The sequence below is a fragment of the Girardinichthys multiradiatus genome, chromosome 8 (assembly GCF_021462225.1).
Source record: "Girardinichthys multiradiatus isolate DD_20200921_A chromosome 8, DD_fGirMul_XY1, whole genome shotgun sequence".
Taxonomy (NCBI): Eukaryota; Metazoa; Chordata; class Actinopteri; order Cyprinodontiformes; family Goodeidae; genus Girardinichthys; species Girardinichthys multiradiatus.
Genome location: NC_061801.1, coordinates 36,457,798 through 36,474,470, shown reverse-complemented (window position 1 = coordinate 36,474,470; position 16,673 = coordinate 36,457,798). Strand labels below are relative to the sequence as shown.

Below are 16,673 nucleotides of genomic sequence, written 5' to 3'. Positions count from 1 at the left end.
AATATACAAACTTCTGCAACTTATGTGTTTCATACATATTTATTCTTTCATTTGGCTTGCACTGGATGCACGTCACATTATTTATCATTTATACAACGTTGCATTTGAGCAGTGTGTACTTTATAGGTCCACTGTACTGTTCAGATCTGTAAACAGCTGGTCAGTGTTGCACTGTTTCAGAAATGATGTGTCTATAGAAAACAACAGGACTGAAATGAATGTGAACTGTGTTTAGAGACTGAATAAAATAAAATTCTAATTTTAACAGTTTCACATCAAAGCGTAATAAAATGAGTGTTCCCTCCAACATTGTCAGTTCCTCAGTCCAGGCCTTCTGGATAGGAGAACATTTAAATGTTCTTCAGTCTCCAAAAAAAACTTAGAGCAGTATTTGCAAAGGAAATGATGCTGTTTTCAAATCAACCGTGTTTTGTTTTTACTCTGCAAATAAAAATGCTAAATAAATGCAGTTTTATGCAATGTTGCATTTATGATAGACAGCTTCTCTTAATTTTATATCTATTTTATTAAGGTTTTCCATTCTTTTCAAGAGAAATCAGGTTGGCTGTTGCAAGAATCCCACAATAATGTCTCAAATGTCTCAGAACTACACAAATTATATGGATAGTTATGCACAGACAGGACAATGCAAAACTACACAATATAACAGGATTTTAAGAGCTCTTAATATTCTGTATATCATATTAAAAGTATTGTGGCAAACAGGATTCCTTAGGGCTTTCTTGAAGGCCAGATTTGTGGAGTGCACAACCAAAGGGTGTCCAGGCTTCTCTCTCGGCACATCACTTTAGGTTTGCAGTCATGCCATTTCTGGATGTTCAGGTGATTGAACAGAGCTTTGTGAGATGTTCAAAGCTTGGAATATTGTTTTAGTACCTAAGCCTGCTTTAAACTTCTCCACAGCTTCCTCTGTGACCTGCCTGCTGTGTTCCTTGGTCTTCATGATGCCGTTTGTTCTCTAATAAACCTCTGAGGCCAGAAACAGAACAGTTGCATTCATACTAAAATTAAATTAAAAATTAGGTGACCTGTGGGGGCAATCGGCTGGTTTTATTGCAGTGTATCAGAGTAAGCTGGCCAAATAAAAATCCAAATTAAAGTTTTCTTTTTTTTCAGAAAACCATGCATCTTTTTCCTTCCACCTTACAATCATGCAGTGTGTTTGTCTAGCATATAAAACTCATTGATGCAGCAGATTTTGCCCCCCTGATCTCTGAATACTGAGATAAAAATAAAGAAAGTTGGCTACCATGAGCAGCGGAGTGTTTGGTGCAGAGATGCCGCCGGGCTGGCTATCATCTCTCCGGTGACACCAGAAGGTGGTCAGACCTCAGCCCACCTCTGCCGAGGCCCGGAGGACACTGCCACTGGCCTGGTCTCTCAGCTCCAGGTTCTTTGATCGCCTGCCGCTGACCTCCATGAAAACACGCCTCTGAGTCTGCAACCCCGTTCCTGCAGCCCTTGTTCCCTCCAAACAGGAATAAAGGGTTAATTGTATTTAACAATATGCTCTGTAACCCCCCACTCTATCAGCACCAGCCTCCCCTCCTTGATTAGAATTAGAATCACATCTGGCTCCATGTTCTGTCCCTCATTACGGCTGAATCTCATTATGGAAGGCGCCCCCGTGGGAGAGGACGCGCCACGTTTTTAACCACACTTTCCACTTTCTTTCTGCCTTCTTGCTCATTTCATCTGCCTCGCCGCTTCGTCTCTTCTGCGTTTACATTAGTGGAAGTCTTCATCTGAGGGAATGACTGAGCACCAACACTTCTCCTCCACCAGGGCTTGGAAATTGTTTTACAGTGCCAATTAAAGAAGGTATGCCAAGATTTTTCCAGAGTATGTATTATTCACACTGTATTATTTGTTACCCTAAAACAAAAAGAAAGAAAGAAATACTAAAATAGGACTTGGAGAGCAAGTTCCACTAACTTGCAATAAAAACTACACCAAAGGTTTTGAAACACAGTCAACATGAGGAAAATGAGGGAGCTTATTTATGGTTCCCCTGAAGCCCAACTGGTATAATAAAGACTTCCACATATAACTGCATTTTAAACTTTCTTGTGCAAACACTGTGCCTGCATGGGAATTAATTTTAGGAGGAAAAATAATAAAGAAAGCTGCAAAGTTAGAGGTAAAAGATTCATTTAAAGCAGCAGAAGTTGCTTTTTTCCAGCAAGTTTTGAAGTAAATAAGAAAACAACCAACCAATAAAGGCTTTTTATTTGCTCTTTTTATTATAACAATATTAACTAATAAAATAAATTATAATATATCAAAAATACACTTTAAAGCAGCAATTTGAAATAAACTGAACCCTGGATGAGGTCTGTGGACCCATGTGGGTTGCAGAGACAGATGCAGGCTACACAGATTGTTTGGTTTTTAGATCATCGGAGAATCGCAGAGCACGCAGGGCGCCTTCAACAGCTTCTTTATCCACTCCGGATCTGAGGGGAAAACACAAGGTGCCGCAGGAATTATTTCAAAAATCTGTACGATGGGAAATAACGACATGAATCCTCCACATTTATCTACTTACACTGTTACTCACGACTACCCCGTTATTTAAAGCCTAATCTTAGTGATAAATGCTAAATATTCCACACATTTAGGAAATAAAATCTATCAACTGTAGGGTTGATTATTTAAAACTAGCGTTCAATGTACAAAAACCACCAAACGCCACAAAATCATTACTTATATGCAAAGATGAATCTAAATGGTGACGCTTGTCCAGCAAACCTCATCAATTGCACTTGATGAGATAATCAGCAGTTGTGATCATCGCTGTAAAAGTAGGAGTTATGGAGGTTTGCTGCCCTGGAAAAAACAGGTGTGTGTTAGCACAATGCCCGGATGGAAAGACATCAGCAATTACTCCAGATCAGCAACTGTTTTTCCTCATCAATCTGGCAAAGGTTATAAGGCCACTTCCAAACAATTTGAAGCCCTTAATGCCAGAGAAAGATTATTTACAAAGGGGGATACCTAGGAGAACTTACCAAAGGTTGCCTCTCTAAAAGGACTGTAGCAGTCTGACTTTGGTTTACATATTTGCATCCAAACCAGTGGTGTCCAAACTTCCTGCCATTGTGTCCAAAAAAATTCCAAGTTGAAAATTTTGATTATTTGTACCTGTTTGATAATAAATTAAACGCACAATATTTTCAAGAAACAAGCTAAGATGTCTGATTTCTGTAGAAAAGAAGAATCTGTAAATCATTGTAGACCCGTAATATAAATATTGTCCCGCAGGTTTGTCCGGTTCAAACAGAAAAAAAACCTTTATGACGTCCCCATTTTTTTCAGTTGATTATCTTTCTCCAGATTTTTGGTGTGTGTATTTACAGGATAATGGCTTACTCTCAGTGTTTTTAGCCACGTTTAAAAAATGGGTGCAACCAAGTCAGCTTTCAGAGAAAGTCACCAGATATGTTATTAAATGTCATTAAAAGCAAAAACACAGCTGGTTAAAGATGAATGCCGTGTGCCGCCTCTTTCATTTTCCCTTTTAAGAGGATTTTTATTTGTCTGTATCTTTTTTGAAAGCCTCACATCAGTGAAAACTGCACATTGAACATTTTTCTTAAATGTGTTTCTTCATCTACCATCTGAGGTGGAAAACCAGATTTGTGCTGTCCTTACATTGCGTTGCGACAGCCGCATATGGCCCTCCGACCACATTTTGGAAACCAATGATCTAAACAAACCTTAAGACTAGGGCTTGAACAATTAATCAGATCAATCGTGATTAATCAATTACTGAAATAATCGTCAACTACTTTGCTAATCAAATAATCGTTAACTGAAGTATGCAGACTCTAAAACATGCAATTTGCTGAAAGAACAACCCACTCAGAGCAGTAATTAAGCCAAAAATGTATTAAAAAAAATATACACATTTTGCATTTGAGATGAAAAACCTTTGTCTGTAAATATGCTCTATTCAAAACTCCTCAGGCACAGTTTTAGCTTCACCTGGTTCAACCTCAGTAAAATAAATCTCCCATTAAGCACCTTTTTTAAATTTCTTAGTGGAACGTAGGCACTAAAGTACACTACAAGGGTTCCATTTTATCTGGATAACATTATGCTTTCTAAAAATGTTTCATTATGCAAATCACACTTTATGCACTTTTGTGATTGTGACCATTTTCACTACAGAGGCAGCTAGCAGCTGTGTACTGGTCGCCCAGGAAGGGCTGAGCTTCTGACATGTTGATGTTAGAACTTTTTGTTTTAGCTTCAGATGCTTTCTTTGCTACAAATGTTCATGTTTACAGTGAAGACATACTGTGTTATTGCATTTTAGGTAGCACAATGTCGATTTTTGTTTTTACACAACATGTGTTGTGAATTGGCGCTATATAAATAAAATTGAATTGAAAAAAACTGAATAGAAAGGAATCGAATTTTTGGTTTACCTGCATTTTCTCTTTTTTGGATTTCTATTACTCATAAAATAAGCTAAGATAATAAGATAAGTAATTAAATAAAAAATCTGCAGAGTGTGCCAATTTTTATCCGATTGCTCTATTAATCATCAGAATAATCGATAGATTCCTTGATAACTAAAATAATGCCCTACAAAGCCCTACATGTTGTTAGGACCGAGGAGAACAAAGTAAAGATATTAACCCATGGCTGATATGCTGGAGTTAACTGCACACAGGATGTCAGAACAACTCCAACAAACTGTCAAGCACGGTGGTGGAGGGTTGATGATTTGGGCTTGTTTTAGACTTTACAGTCATTAATTTGACCATAACCTCCTGCCTATATTAAGATATTCCAGAGGGAAATGTGAGCCCATACGTCCAACTGTACAGTCACCCAACACACAGCAGCAAATGTACAACAGGACGGCTACTGCGCATCACATAGAGGCTACGAGTCCTCAACGCTGCGGTCCGGGGTTCGATTCCCGACCCTGGGACCTTTCTATCTCTGACCATTTCCTGTCCAGATAGTGTGAAATAATGTCCACTAGTGCCACAAAATCAAAAACATTAAAATTAAACATGAGTGTACTTTCTTTGTACCATGACTGCATTTTCCCTGTAAAAAAAACAACACTTTTACCAAAATTAAAGCACCAAAAACCCGCAAGATGTTTCAGGACAATTAGTGGAATTGTACTGGTTCTGACAGGATTCTTCAAAAACAGCACAGACCTGTCGAGGCTTGGCTCAGATGGGCTGGAAAGACCAGCAGAGCAGAGCCTCAGGCTCTTAGAGAGGAGTGATGAAGATCTGAGCTGCAGGCAGGAACCACATGATGCCGATCTGAAAGCTCTTGGAAGAACATTAAGTTCCTCTCTGCCAAATTCTCTTTATAGCAAAAACCAAAGAACAGGAGCTAATAAAGCTGTTAGTTCAGGGATGAAGGTAAAACTAAGATGCTGTGATAAACTACTGTAAACAGAGTCATTTACTAAAAGATCAAACATGGAGGTAAATGAAATAAATTGCTAAATGTTATAGTCGTCCAATTTAAGTCCAAGAAACAAGTTTACAGAAAAAATATAAATATTGGATTAAATGCAGGATTTCTGCAAAGTTAAACAAACTGAAGACCTGCTTCACTAGCAAGAAGTTATTAGAAATACACCGTTTGTAGTTTTTTTTATGTAAGGAAGTATCTGCCTGCTTCCGTTTCTGCTTTATTTCACAACAAAAAAATATTTCAGATCAAGTAAAAGTTTTAACTAGCATTTTAGTGTTTATCTAAAGAAGTTCACTTAAACTGAATCTGTATGTACTACAATCCTAAGAAAGACAATCACACCTTGCAGGTAGGACCTCATGGAAGACAAGATATCGGTATTAGCCGGTAAAAGCCTGATCGGCGAATCTCTATTAAAAACACTAAGATGCATCACAGGAAATGTGATTTTCTTCTCTAAAAAGGACTTCAGCTTAACGTGAAGTGCAGATGTCCCACCTTCCTTTTAAGTAGCTCCTCCCACCTTTCGATCCTCCTCTGGTTTGGTTTGTAAACACCGTCAACGATATTAAAAAATAGCTAATTTTGAGTCTTTTTCACTGCAAAAAGAGGACGCTGCAATTAGGAAGTGGTCCCACAGATACGTGGTTCAGTCACTGATCAGGAAAACAGAAAAGGTACTGAAAATGAATCTGGACTTTTTAGTATCGGACAAGCCAAACTGGAATACACCCCATCTAGATGTTATAGATCCAGATGTTATTTCAGTTCTCAGATTTGTTCCTTTTACTGATCTATGAGCCAAAAGTAGATCAGGGAAAAGGTTTTTCTTATTTTCTTTCCAAAATGGAGTCGTACTGGTGAAATTACACCAGTAGTACCTAAATCCTGAAGAGCTGTACCTTTATTTTTTATAGATTTTAAATCTAGACGGTGTAAATGTTACAAATACAATCAATTAAATCCTGATAAACCCCAACGTGTAGAACCCTAGAAATAACATAATGTTTCATTGCAGTAGCAGAATCAAAATTGACTTTCACTCAGTGGAGTTTAAAATCTCATCTGAATCATTATTCTGCTGAAAGACCCAAATGTGACCCATTTTCTTGTTCACTGGCAGGTGCCGCTAGATTTCTATTCTATGATATTAAGCTCAAAATTATTCATACCCCTTTTAATTTCACTGACAGGTTTCTTCTGACTGGACGTTTCTGGAGCAGGCCAGCCAGAGTGCAGAGTTAAATCTGATGGAGATTCTCTGGAGGGAACAAAAGATTAGGGTGATTGTAAGGAGGCATTCCAATCTCAAATGATCTAGACACTGGTGGAGACATGCTGGAAGCTGGTCAGCGAACAGAAGAAAGAATAATTTTGGGCTTAGCAGTGTGTTGCATCTAATGGTTCTGGAACCTGAATCACTCTTAGCTGTAGCTCTCTAAAATTACCTAGAACAAGATGAAACACATTTGCAAGAGCCTTTGAATGAGAAAGAAGGCCCACAGCATTAAACATCCTCCACCGTACCGGTGCGCAGCAAAGCAATAAGGCAGGGGTTCAACTCTCAACCTTTTGGACCTTAGATGCATGTCTTCTCCCCTCTTCTCTCTGCCCCATTCCTAGATGCATACTGTCAATAAAGGAAACTAGTGGCATTCAGATTATTGCTCTGACGTTAGTTATGGTTTTGAGTTTAGGCGAAAAATTATTTTCCTTCAACCAAGATGTTTTTCCTGATAATCAAAATAAAACAACCTATGAAGATGATCAATTTGGCTTAAAAATGATCTATTTTCATTTACATTTGTTTAAAAAAATACTGTCAAAAATCATTTCTACTTAATAATCAATGGAAAAACCATTATCAGCATTAAAGAAATCAAACACTTCTTTTCAGTGCTGAGCAGCTTATTGCATGCTGCCACTGGTATTTGGATCATTTATCTTTGGTGGTGAGCTCCAAATCTTTTGAGGTTAGAAGGCCTCCTTGCCATCACCCTAATCTGTAGCTCCCTCCACAGATTTTCTATTAGATTCAAGTCGGGACTCGTTATTATTACCTCCAGTCATGTTGGTAAAACTAAAAGATTACTTTACATCTAAATCTACCAGGGGTATGAATAATTGTGGACTTAATTGTATTTTATTGTATTCATTCCCTGACTTTTGAAGATTGATAGATGTCTGCATTACTTGAATGACATGTCATCTTTGCTTCAAAATGGGAAAGACAAGAAAAATGTGCCACGTCATATTTATATCCCTGGGAACCAGGAAGTCATTGATTAACCAATTAAAGGTTCCTAGACACTAAATTTGGTAAAAACAATTATTTGTCAACCTGGTCTCAGCTGAATGAGTCCGCTCAAATAAAGGTTGAGAGATTTCTTCTGCACGAGTTTCTGAAACTACAATAAAAAATTAACTTTATTAGTAACTGTGGAGGGCGCTCTACGTTTCTAGTGAATATACTAAAAATGAACTAAATCAAATAATCTTGTGTGTCTCTGTTGGATCGGTTTAAATCCATAAATTTAAACCAAAAAAACTAAGAGTTCCTAAAAAGGTTTAAATAAACAGATAAATGGAGCAGAGGAAATAAAAGCCGCCTTTTAAAATGAAGGGAAGGAGAAGCAAACCAAATCAAGCTCATTCCTAAAATCGTCCATGGCCATTAGGTATTAACTCCTCAAGCGGGTGGAAATCCAACATGCCAGGCGAGGATCTGAGCGTCGGAGCGGGGCGAAGGCTGTCGCTGAGGGTGACAGGGCTAGATGGCTGTGGAACAGAGGAGGAGGTGGATGGAAAGTGGCGCTTACCCTCAGGCTCTGGCAGTCTGGCAATGCAATCCTGCAGGAGGCACCGTCTGAACGTCAGTGTCTGGCAGGCCTGGTATGACAACACGCACCTGGAGGAGAGCGCGACAAATACATGAGGAAGCTGGATGGGAAGGGACAGGGACACACACGCACAGAAAGACAGAGAGAGGAAGAAAACAAAAGTTTGGCGGAAGCAGCACTGATGTGCATCTGACAGGCGAGGAGATGGAAATCTGTGCTAGCAGGAGAGCGAGCAGGAGGAATGTTTGACAGATGATATTTATGAGAAGATGAGAGTGATGCTTGGGTAAATATCAAAACGTGGGAGGCTTGATTACTGCTCTCTGTGGATAAATAAACTGTCAAAGAAATAATCTGGCATTAAGATTCAGTTTGTTTCCTAAGTGTCAGACTCCTGGAGGAGCAGCACATCCATGTTTTCCTGAGTTTATTTTATTTTTACGGACCTGAGCCACATGTGTCCGTTTTCGCAGACGACTTGTTTGCTGTCGGTGAAGGGCAGCCGGGCTTGACAGAGGCTGCAGTGCTCCGGGAACGTCTGCTTGTTCAGCTTTTTCTTGATGTGGCCGATCAGGACCTGAGGGGGGGGGGGGGCGACGCAGACAGAGACAGAAACTCTGAGTGGAGGCAACCACAAGACACAGAGTTCACAAGTTTCTTTAGCTACACTTTAATAATGGTGACACATTACAAAACCTCAGATTTCCAGCTTCTAGGAGGGTAACAGCACCTTGCAAAATATAAAATACCCCCTAACAAACTATACTTAGCATCCAGTCTTCGATGGTATCGACCCACCAGCTCTGCTCGTATAGAAACTGAAATTGTATCTGCTCGTCTTTGCAAATTAGCTCAATCTTAGTTAGGCTGGATGGAGGGTGTCTTAAAATATCATTTAGGTCTAAACTTTGACTAGGCCATTGTAAGAAATGAATATGTTTTGACCTACCCTTTAACTGTAGCTCTGGCTGTGTGCTTTAGGTCATCGTCCAGCTGGAAGCTGAACCTCCGCCCCAGTGTCCAATCTCAAGTCGATCTTATGACACCCTAGGACTGACCTGCATTTAGTTCCATCAACTCTGAGGAGCTTCCCTGTCCCTGCTAAACAATAGCATCTCCCCATCCGGATGCTGCCACCACCATGTCCCGGCATGTGTGTAATTGTAGTTTTCCTCCACACACATATGGGCTAAAATGTTTAATTTGGGTCTTATCTGACCAGAGGACCTTCTTTCACATATTTACTACATCCCCTATTTTTTCACCTCAACTTGAAATTGAAGGCTTCAGAGTGGTACTAAACCAAATAACAGCAGATTGCATTGGTAGCTTTGCAATAAATGTTTTAAAAAAGGGATTTTGTGCCCGATAACCATAATTGGGGTGAATCAGATTGTTAATTTTTATTCACATTTACGATAGTTCAGCTATGTTTAGAGGTTCACATACACTAGCCACAGGCATCAATGTTCTAATTATTTTTGGCTTTCAATTATTCACTTCTTTTTCCAGGGAGAAAAGACTGTAGAACAAGCAACTTTAACAAATTAAAAAACCTAACATTAGGCGCACAAGATTTAATTTTTGGTGGATTTTTTTATCATTTCAAGTCGCAAAACACCGTAAAAAGCTGTCAAGTGGTGGTGGCAGCTTTATGCCACAGCATGAAACACGTTTAATAACTGTTGCTAGTTTCACCAGCCTTTTAAAACCAGGATAAATAAATCAGTCTTTAACATCTTTTATTAGAATTACCAAAAGCGTCGATTCCATGTAGTTTGTAGTCCATTACCTTAAGTCTGAAATTTCCTAGAGGCTGCCAACATTTCTAAACCCAGCAATGACAGAGGTGGAAAGGTCTGCAGAATAAAACAGAGCAACCATGCTGTACTTTGTTCAGCCTTCCTGTTATCTGCTCTGAGTCTTGCTCTCTCCCGCAGCCTGAATGAATGTTTAGTGTCTGGCAAGCCGGTCACCAGTCAGAACCAATCGGGCCGAATTTTGCATGGAGTTCAGCAACACATGAAACGCATGAAAAAAATATACATCAGCTGACTGATAAAACAGTGGCTAATTAATTTAATATCATTTCTATTTGTGTGTTTTACTTAATGCTTTTTTAAGTTGGCTTCCTTGACCATGAAAGATATTTTTATAGCAAATCTTATAGCAAAGCTGGTTTAACTGGACCAACATGCGTCAGGCAAACTGGAAAACCACTTTTTAGTAAATTGCTAATCTCCTTAAAATTGTTTTGATCAGTATAAAAATAAACATTAAAACCAAAAAGATGGTGTAAGTACCTCTGAATCTCTGTCGTTAGGTTCTCTGGATAGATAATCCATCAGGCCACAGGTGGGGATACCGATGTTCTGTGGTACCCAGGTGTTGAGGTACACCACCCCCAACACCTTCTTCATATGTTCCCTCAGCAGATGCATCTCTGCAGCATTGATCAGAGTCTGCACCTCAGTCCTGCGGTCATCCCGATTCTCCTTGACTCCAGGCTCCAAGCTCTCAGAAGCATCTTCATCCTTTTCAACCGCCTCCTCGTCCTCTTTCTCGTCTTGTACAAACACTTTGCCTTCCATCTGGCTGGGTTTCCACTTGGTTTCTGAGTGAGGGAGCTGCAGCGACTGGTCAAGAATTCGCGCCACGAAAAGCTTGATGCGCCAAAAATAGGGCGAGTCTCCTTCCTGAATTTGACGGTCGAGCTCCTCCTGGAGTGACGCAGGGATGTCCTTTGTTTTCAAAATCTGCCACCTCACCAGGTCGAGCAAGTCCGCTGTTTTGTACAAGTTCTGCTCAGGGGACTTGAGCAGCAGTGATGCAGCCATTTCAGGAGTTTTCAGGGTCAGAAAGTGGACATGGTAATTCTTGTTAAGAGGGTGGATGCCACGAACGATCAACTGCGTGCTGACCATAGCAATGTACGCTCCGTTGTGGCTCAAGGCTATCCCATGAGTCTGTCTCCCTTTGAGAGACTCTGGTTGAAACAAGTCCTCAACTTTGAAAATCACAGAGCTCTCTGTGAACTTTGGCGTCAGTTTTTTTATCCAGCCGTCAATCGAGCATGTGTAGACTGCAACTTCATGCTGACTGACTGCTAAGGAGACCACAGGGAGCGAGTGGAGTCCCGTTATGTGGGAATTGTGCACATTTAGTCCGGCTGGTGAAATCATTAGCAAACACCAGAAGACGTAGCATCCCCGTGAGGCGATGATGAGGCTGCAGCTGGTTTTATGGATCGGGTGTATCAGCGGGAAGCATCTGATATTTTCCACTGGAATCTCATCGCACTCCTTCCACAGGATAATGGGGTGCCGGAGAGTGAAGTAGCCCTTAACGTTCGACAGATTGACAGGCATGATCTTTATGGGTCCCACCTCGCTGCCTATAATTAGGCCCCCCATTCGTTTATCCCCATTCTTGTACTCCCACCACGCCAAGTCACTGGGCCTGCTCACGCCGGACTCAATGATGTCATAGAACACGACGTCATCTCCGTGTGCGAACGGCAGCACAAACTTCCACAAAACAAGGTCACCGTTTTCCATCAGGACCGCTAGGAGCACCATTTCTTCATCCACACAGCTGTTGTCCGACTGGACCTTTTTGATGGTGTAAATGCTTGACCACTTCATCCTCAGAGGGATCTGCATGCGGAATCGCCGCTGAAGCTCGGCAAGGTCCAACAAGTTTGCCTCAGGGGGCTTGTTGTCCTTCTTGGCGTAGGCTCGTTCCTTTAGTCTCTCGCTGTACTTCTTGGTGAGATTGACCAGCATTTTCCACTCGAGGTACCCATGGCTGCTGTGAACGGTCAGTCGGTTATCAAGCGTTAGGCAAGCGAGCAGACACCGTCCGGAGGAGTCACAACCTAATGGAGACCAGCTGGAGTACTTCATCCCTTTGTGCACCCCTATTGACGGGTTGACCACCGTGTCTGCCAGAAAAACCTGCCTGACAGAGTGGTCTGGATGTACTGAGAATTTCTCCACCGCAAGCACTAGGTCAGCTGATGGTCCAACCTTACAATTAAAGAAACCAAACAATTATGGTTAAATAATGTTAGCCATAACAAGAAATTAATATCCCAAGCCCATAATAATTGTTTTCAGACTTAACTGTTTGATAAAATATTGTATTTCTGGATCAGAATCTGTGACATTTACACTTAATTCTCTCAATAATCCAGAACATATTTTCTCCAATAGATATTCTTGCAACATGGTTTATCTTTTAGTTGTTAATAACTTAAGACTACCTGTAGTAGAAATATATGATCAATAATCAATACCCAAAAGTGATGTTTCATTAGGTTAACAATCAAAACCCCTAAACAACTTTTACAGTTAGATATACTGGGACTGAATTACACAGCAGTGGATTCTTTTCACCAATACTGGATTTCATTCAGGGGTATCAGGGTGGCTGAATAAAAATGTAAGTCACACATTCTGGTATTTTTGTAAAAAAACTTATGAAAACTCTGGGTCATTTCTGATCACTTTAATATTTGTAGTGTTCTATCTACTGACGTCTAAACTGCTGTTCAAATAAGAAAAGTATTAAATTAATGAGTAATTAATTAATTTATTAAATGTTCGTTGGAAACTGCAACAGCGCAGAAAGCGTTTGCACGTTGGCAACGGGTGCTGGGATATTGCCCATTGTGCCATTTTGTATCTTTTGGTTTTGGTGGTTTCTAACTCGACTTTTTCAAATACGAAATGGTGTCATCTACCGAGGGACGTTTTACACTGAACATGCGTTAAATTGGTACCTACCACCAGGGGGCGGTTAGTACCCAATTTGATTTGAAGTAATTTTCTATACTTCTAATTGTAATGTAAAGGAATGTAGTGTTATGATTCTGTTAGGACACTAGGTCATTACAACCATGCTTACCAAGGGTATCCTGTACTTCACTGACTGTATGTTCTCTCCACATTTAAAGTTGATAGTGCCATTACCGGTCTGGGATTGTTTGTAGCTAAGGAGGAGCTCAGGATACCCTTAAAACCTTAAAGGTTAGAGATGTTTTTCGTTATTTGAGTAGCAACAATTGTTGGATCACAAGACTCCAGTTTTCCAGTTTGGCAAAAAATATCTTAAAATCTATGTTAAAAAGTCTAGTCAGCCTTGACATCTGGGTTTTTATGTTACACCCTTTAATCTAAGATGAGCTGGGTAACTGACTCTCATCAAGGAGGGTCATAATTTGTCATATTATAAAAACGCCAGCTGGTCCAAATAGGTATCAGAACCATAGGTAATGCAAATAGGGCCTGATGCCTAGCTTTAAGAATACACAACTTTATTCAACTGTATGTACAATTTTTAATATATGCAACAGTCTAGGGGTGCACTGATTGATCGGCCGGCCGATCTCCTTAATTCCCGATTTCCTTAATTTTGGGTTATTGGCTGATACTTACATGTAAAAACCGATCTTATCCATCAATCTTATCTACCTCCGCAAAGGTCTGAAAATCAGTCACTGCCCTCTTTTGCTCTGCGGTGAGAGAGGACTGACCGGTTAGACCAACCAGGTCCTGTCTGCACATCCGCGGTTAACAAGCCACCCCACTGTTGCCACCATAAGATTAGAAAATTCAAGATGTGTTATAACACCTGACATGGTCAGTTATTTTAAAAAAAAAATGTTATTGGCCAAAACCGGAATCGGCAGGTCGGGCTTTTTAAAGATCTGTGATCGGCCAGAAAACTGCAATTGGTGCATCCCTACTGTAGTTTAACTATAAGGATACAAAATGAAAGTTGGAGGAGGTAAAAGGGGTTTGAAATGGGGGTAAGAATTGGCAAAGGGAGATAAAAATTTTTACTTTTAACAGAAACGGCAATGGCTCGTTTTTGACTTTTCTGTTTTTGTAATAGAGCACACAGCGCAGGAAAATCTACAAAAACAAACTTAACTCAATAAAAACCTTTTTGTAACTGTAATGTCAACACTTATAGCTCCTTTTAGAGCAACTAAAGAGGTCCTAGTGACCTCTGATAAAGCACAGAGGTGAACAATACACTGAATCCAACCATCTACCCAGTATTTAATAGCAAATACATAGGGCTGCTTGTATACAACATTTGGTAGGATATTATATTTCAAACGCCATGCATGAAGATTGTGCATGAAAATAATTTATGTAACCTGTAGGATAGACTTTAATTGCAATGCTCCACACACTTGATATATATATTTAGGGCCTGAGATGCTAAAGCTCACATAGGGCGAAGACTCAAGAAAATGTGAGTTAATAAATATCAAGGGCCACACAATTCAGCAACACTTTTGCTATTACATGTTTCCTTAATGGTGAAAAGCTCAAATAAAACTGGATCTGTGTCACTTTCAAATATCTGTTGCGATGCAGCAAGTTTGCCTTCATATAGAAAAATAATATAAAAACTAAAAAATGCAGCCAGAATCTCAGAGGCTGCATTACAAATTTGAGCTTAACAGTTGTTATGTTTTATTATGTCCTAAAGCAAAGTGCTGCAGAAGCTTCTGATCTCACTAGTTCATTCCCTTCTAACAGCAGCCCGGAAAGTACAGCTTCCGGGTGAATATCCGAGCTTATTTACCTGCAGCCTCTGCGCTTCAGTCGGGACAGGGATGGAGGTCCTGTGCAGTCTCAGGTCCTGCTCGTTACAGGAGACATCACAGAGCAGCTCCATCACACTCAGGGAGCTGGAGGTGCACACAGCCAGGCGGTGGTCCGGAGACCAGCTGAGGGGTTGCAGCCCGCTCACCGGGGACAGCAGGCGCACCACGGGGTCACGTCTAACCGGCACGTCCCGCGGAGTGGGGAGCAAATCATCCCCGTCTTCAGGCTCCGTCTTTATCACAACGTTTCCAGGCTCAGACGGAGCAGGCTGAGGCGGACCGGCGGCCGCCATCTTCACCAGGAAGAGGACGTGACGTCGTTATAGAAGGGCGGGTTAGAGGAAACCACTAGTGTGTGTGAAAAAATCAAAATATCATCGAAATTATTTAATCAATCTAGTTCAAAAATTAAAACGTATATAATATAGATTAATTACACAGAGTGATCAATTTCAAGTGTTTTTTCGCTAATTATGGCTTAATGAAACCCAATTTCTGGATATTTTGTTCACTAATATTCAATAAATTAGAATATTTAAAAGTTCATTTCTTTCAGTAACTATTCAATAAGTGAATCACATTATGTAGATTAATTACACACAGACCGATGTTTTAATGCATTTATTTCTAATAATTATGATTTTCAGCTGACAGCTAATGAAAGCACAACATATAAGATTAGAATATTACATCAGATGAGGAAAAAAAACATTTTTAATATAGAAATTTGGGTTTAATGAAAGTATGTTTAACACCTGCTAAAATGTTGTTATTTTTAAAAGGTACTTTTAATCTGACACACGAGCCTCAATGGACCCAATATTCTAATTTATTGAATATGACTGTAGATTAAATGGTGATCAAGGACATAATAATCCACAGTGTTGAAATAAAATGGAACTGGACCTTTTCTTAATGTTAATGACTTCCATAACATTTTGAACTCAAATAATTTATGTAAACTTTCTGCCTGAAAACTTTAAGAGTATTTAGTATTATTTTGATTAAATGTGTGCAAAAATAACATCACTATTGGAAAATGTCTTCCACCTCATGCATGAAGATTTTGCAGAACTAAGAGCTTCTTCAGAAAAAGACTGCTGCATCCTAGGTGCACAAAGAAACGTTTTCATAGGTCCTTCCTCCCACCAGCTTTTAGACTTTATAACCATCACTGCTCTGAACAAGCTCAATAATATTTACATTCCTGGTTTTTCCATTTTTTGTAAATAGGCTGCTGTTGTTTTTATGCACATTTTGTATATTTTCAGAATCATCCTACTCAGTTGCACATTTCATTTAATCTGAGTGTTTCTGCATGCTTCCATTTGCTGCTGATACACCTGAATTTCCCCACCATGGGACAATAAAAGAAATTGCTATTCTATTCTATTCTATTGTATTCTATTCTATTCTAAAGTGGTCTTTGAATGCCCCATGCTTTCAGAAGGCCTTCCGAGGTATTTCTTTGGAAAGAGACAGTTTATTTTTAGAATGTTCCACTCCAGTAGATCTGATCAATTTCAGAAGAATGCGTGTGAATTTCTTATAACTGTTGACTTGACCTTTGGATTCTGGCCCATTCCATTGGTACCAGGTTGAAATTTTAGCCGCAAATAGGGGTAAACCGAAGCAGCGTGAAGGGGCAAAAAAAGCTCAGCTCAACTCGGTTTTAAGAAGGAGACTGCCAGCACTTCAACGCCAGAGTGTTTTGCCTTCAGTGGTAACAAGCT

The 16,673-nt window shown here is 39.9% G+C and overlaps 1 protein-coding gene across 1 annotated transcript; it reads right to left on the bottom strand.

Annotated features, from left to right (window-relative positions):
• Positions 1-2,242: 2,242 nt before the first annotated feature.
• Positions 2,243-15,304, bottom strand: gtf3c4 (general transcription factor IIIC, polypeptide 4). The gene is made up of 5 exons (XM_047373586.1): positions 14,919-15,304; positions 10,619-12,343; positions 8,762-8,892; positions 8,295-8,383; positions 2,243-2,477 (listed from the first exon to the last, which is right to left on the bottom strand). Exons 1-5 carry the CDS (start codon positions 15,231-15,233, stop codon positions 2,413-2,415), a joined length of 2,325 nt encoding a protein of 774 aa, XP_047229542.1. The 5' UTR covers positions 15,234-15,304; the 3' UTR covers positions 2,243-2,412.
• Positions 15,305-16,673: the final 1,369 nt, after the last annotated feature.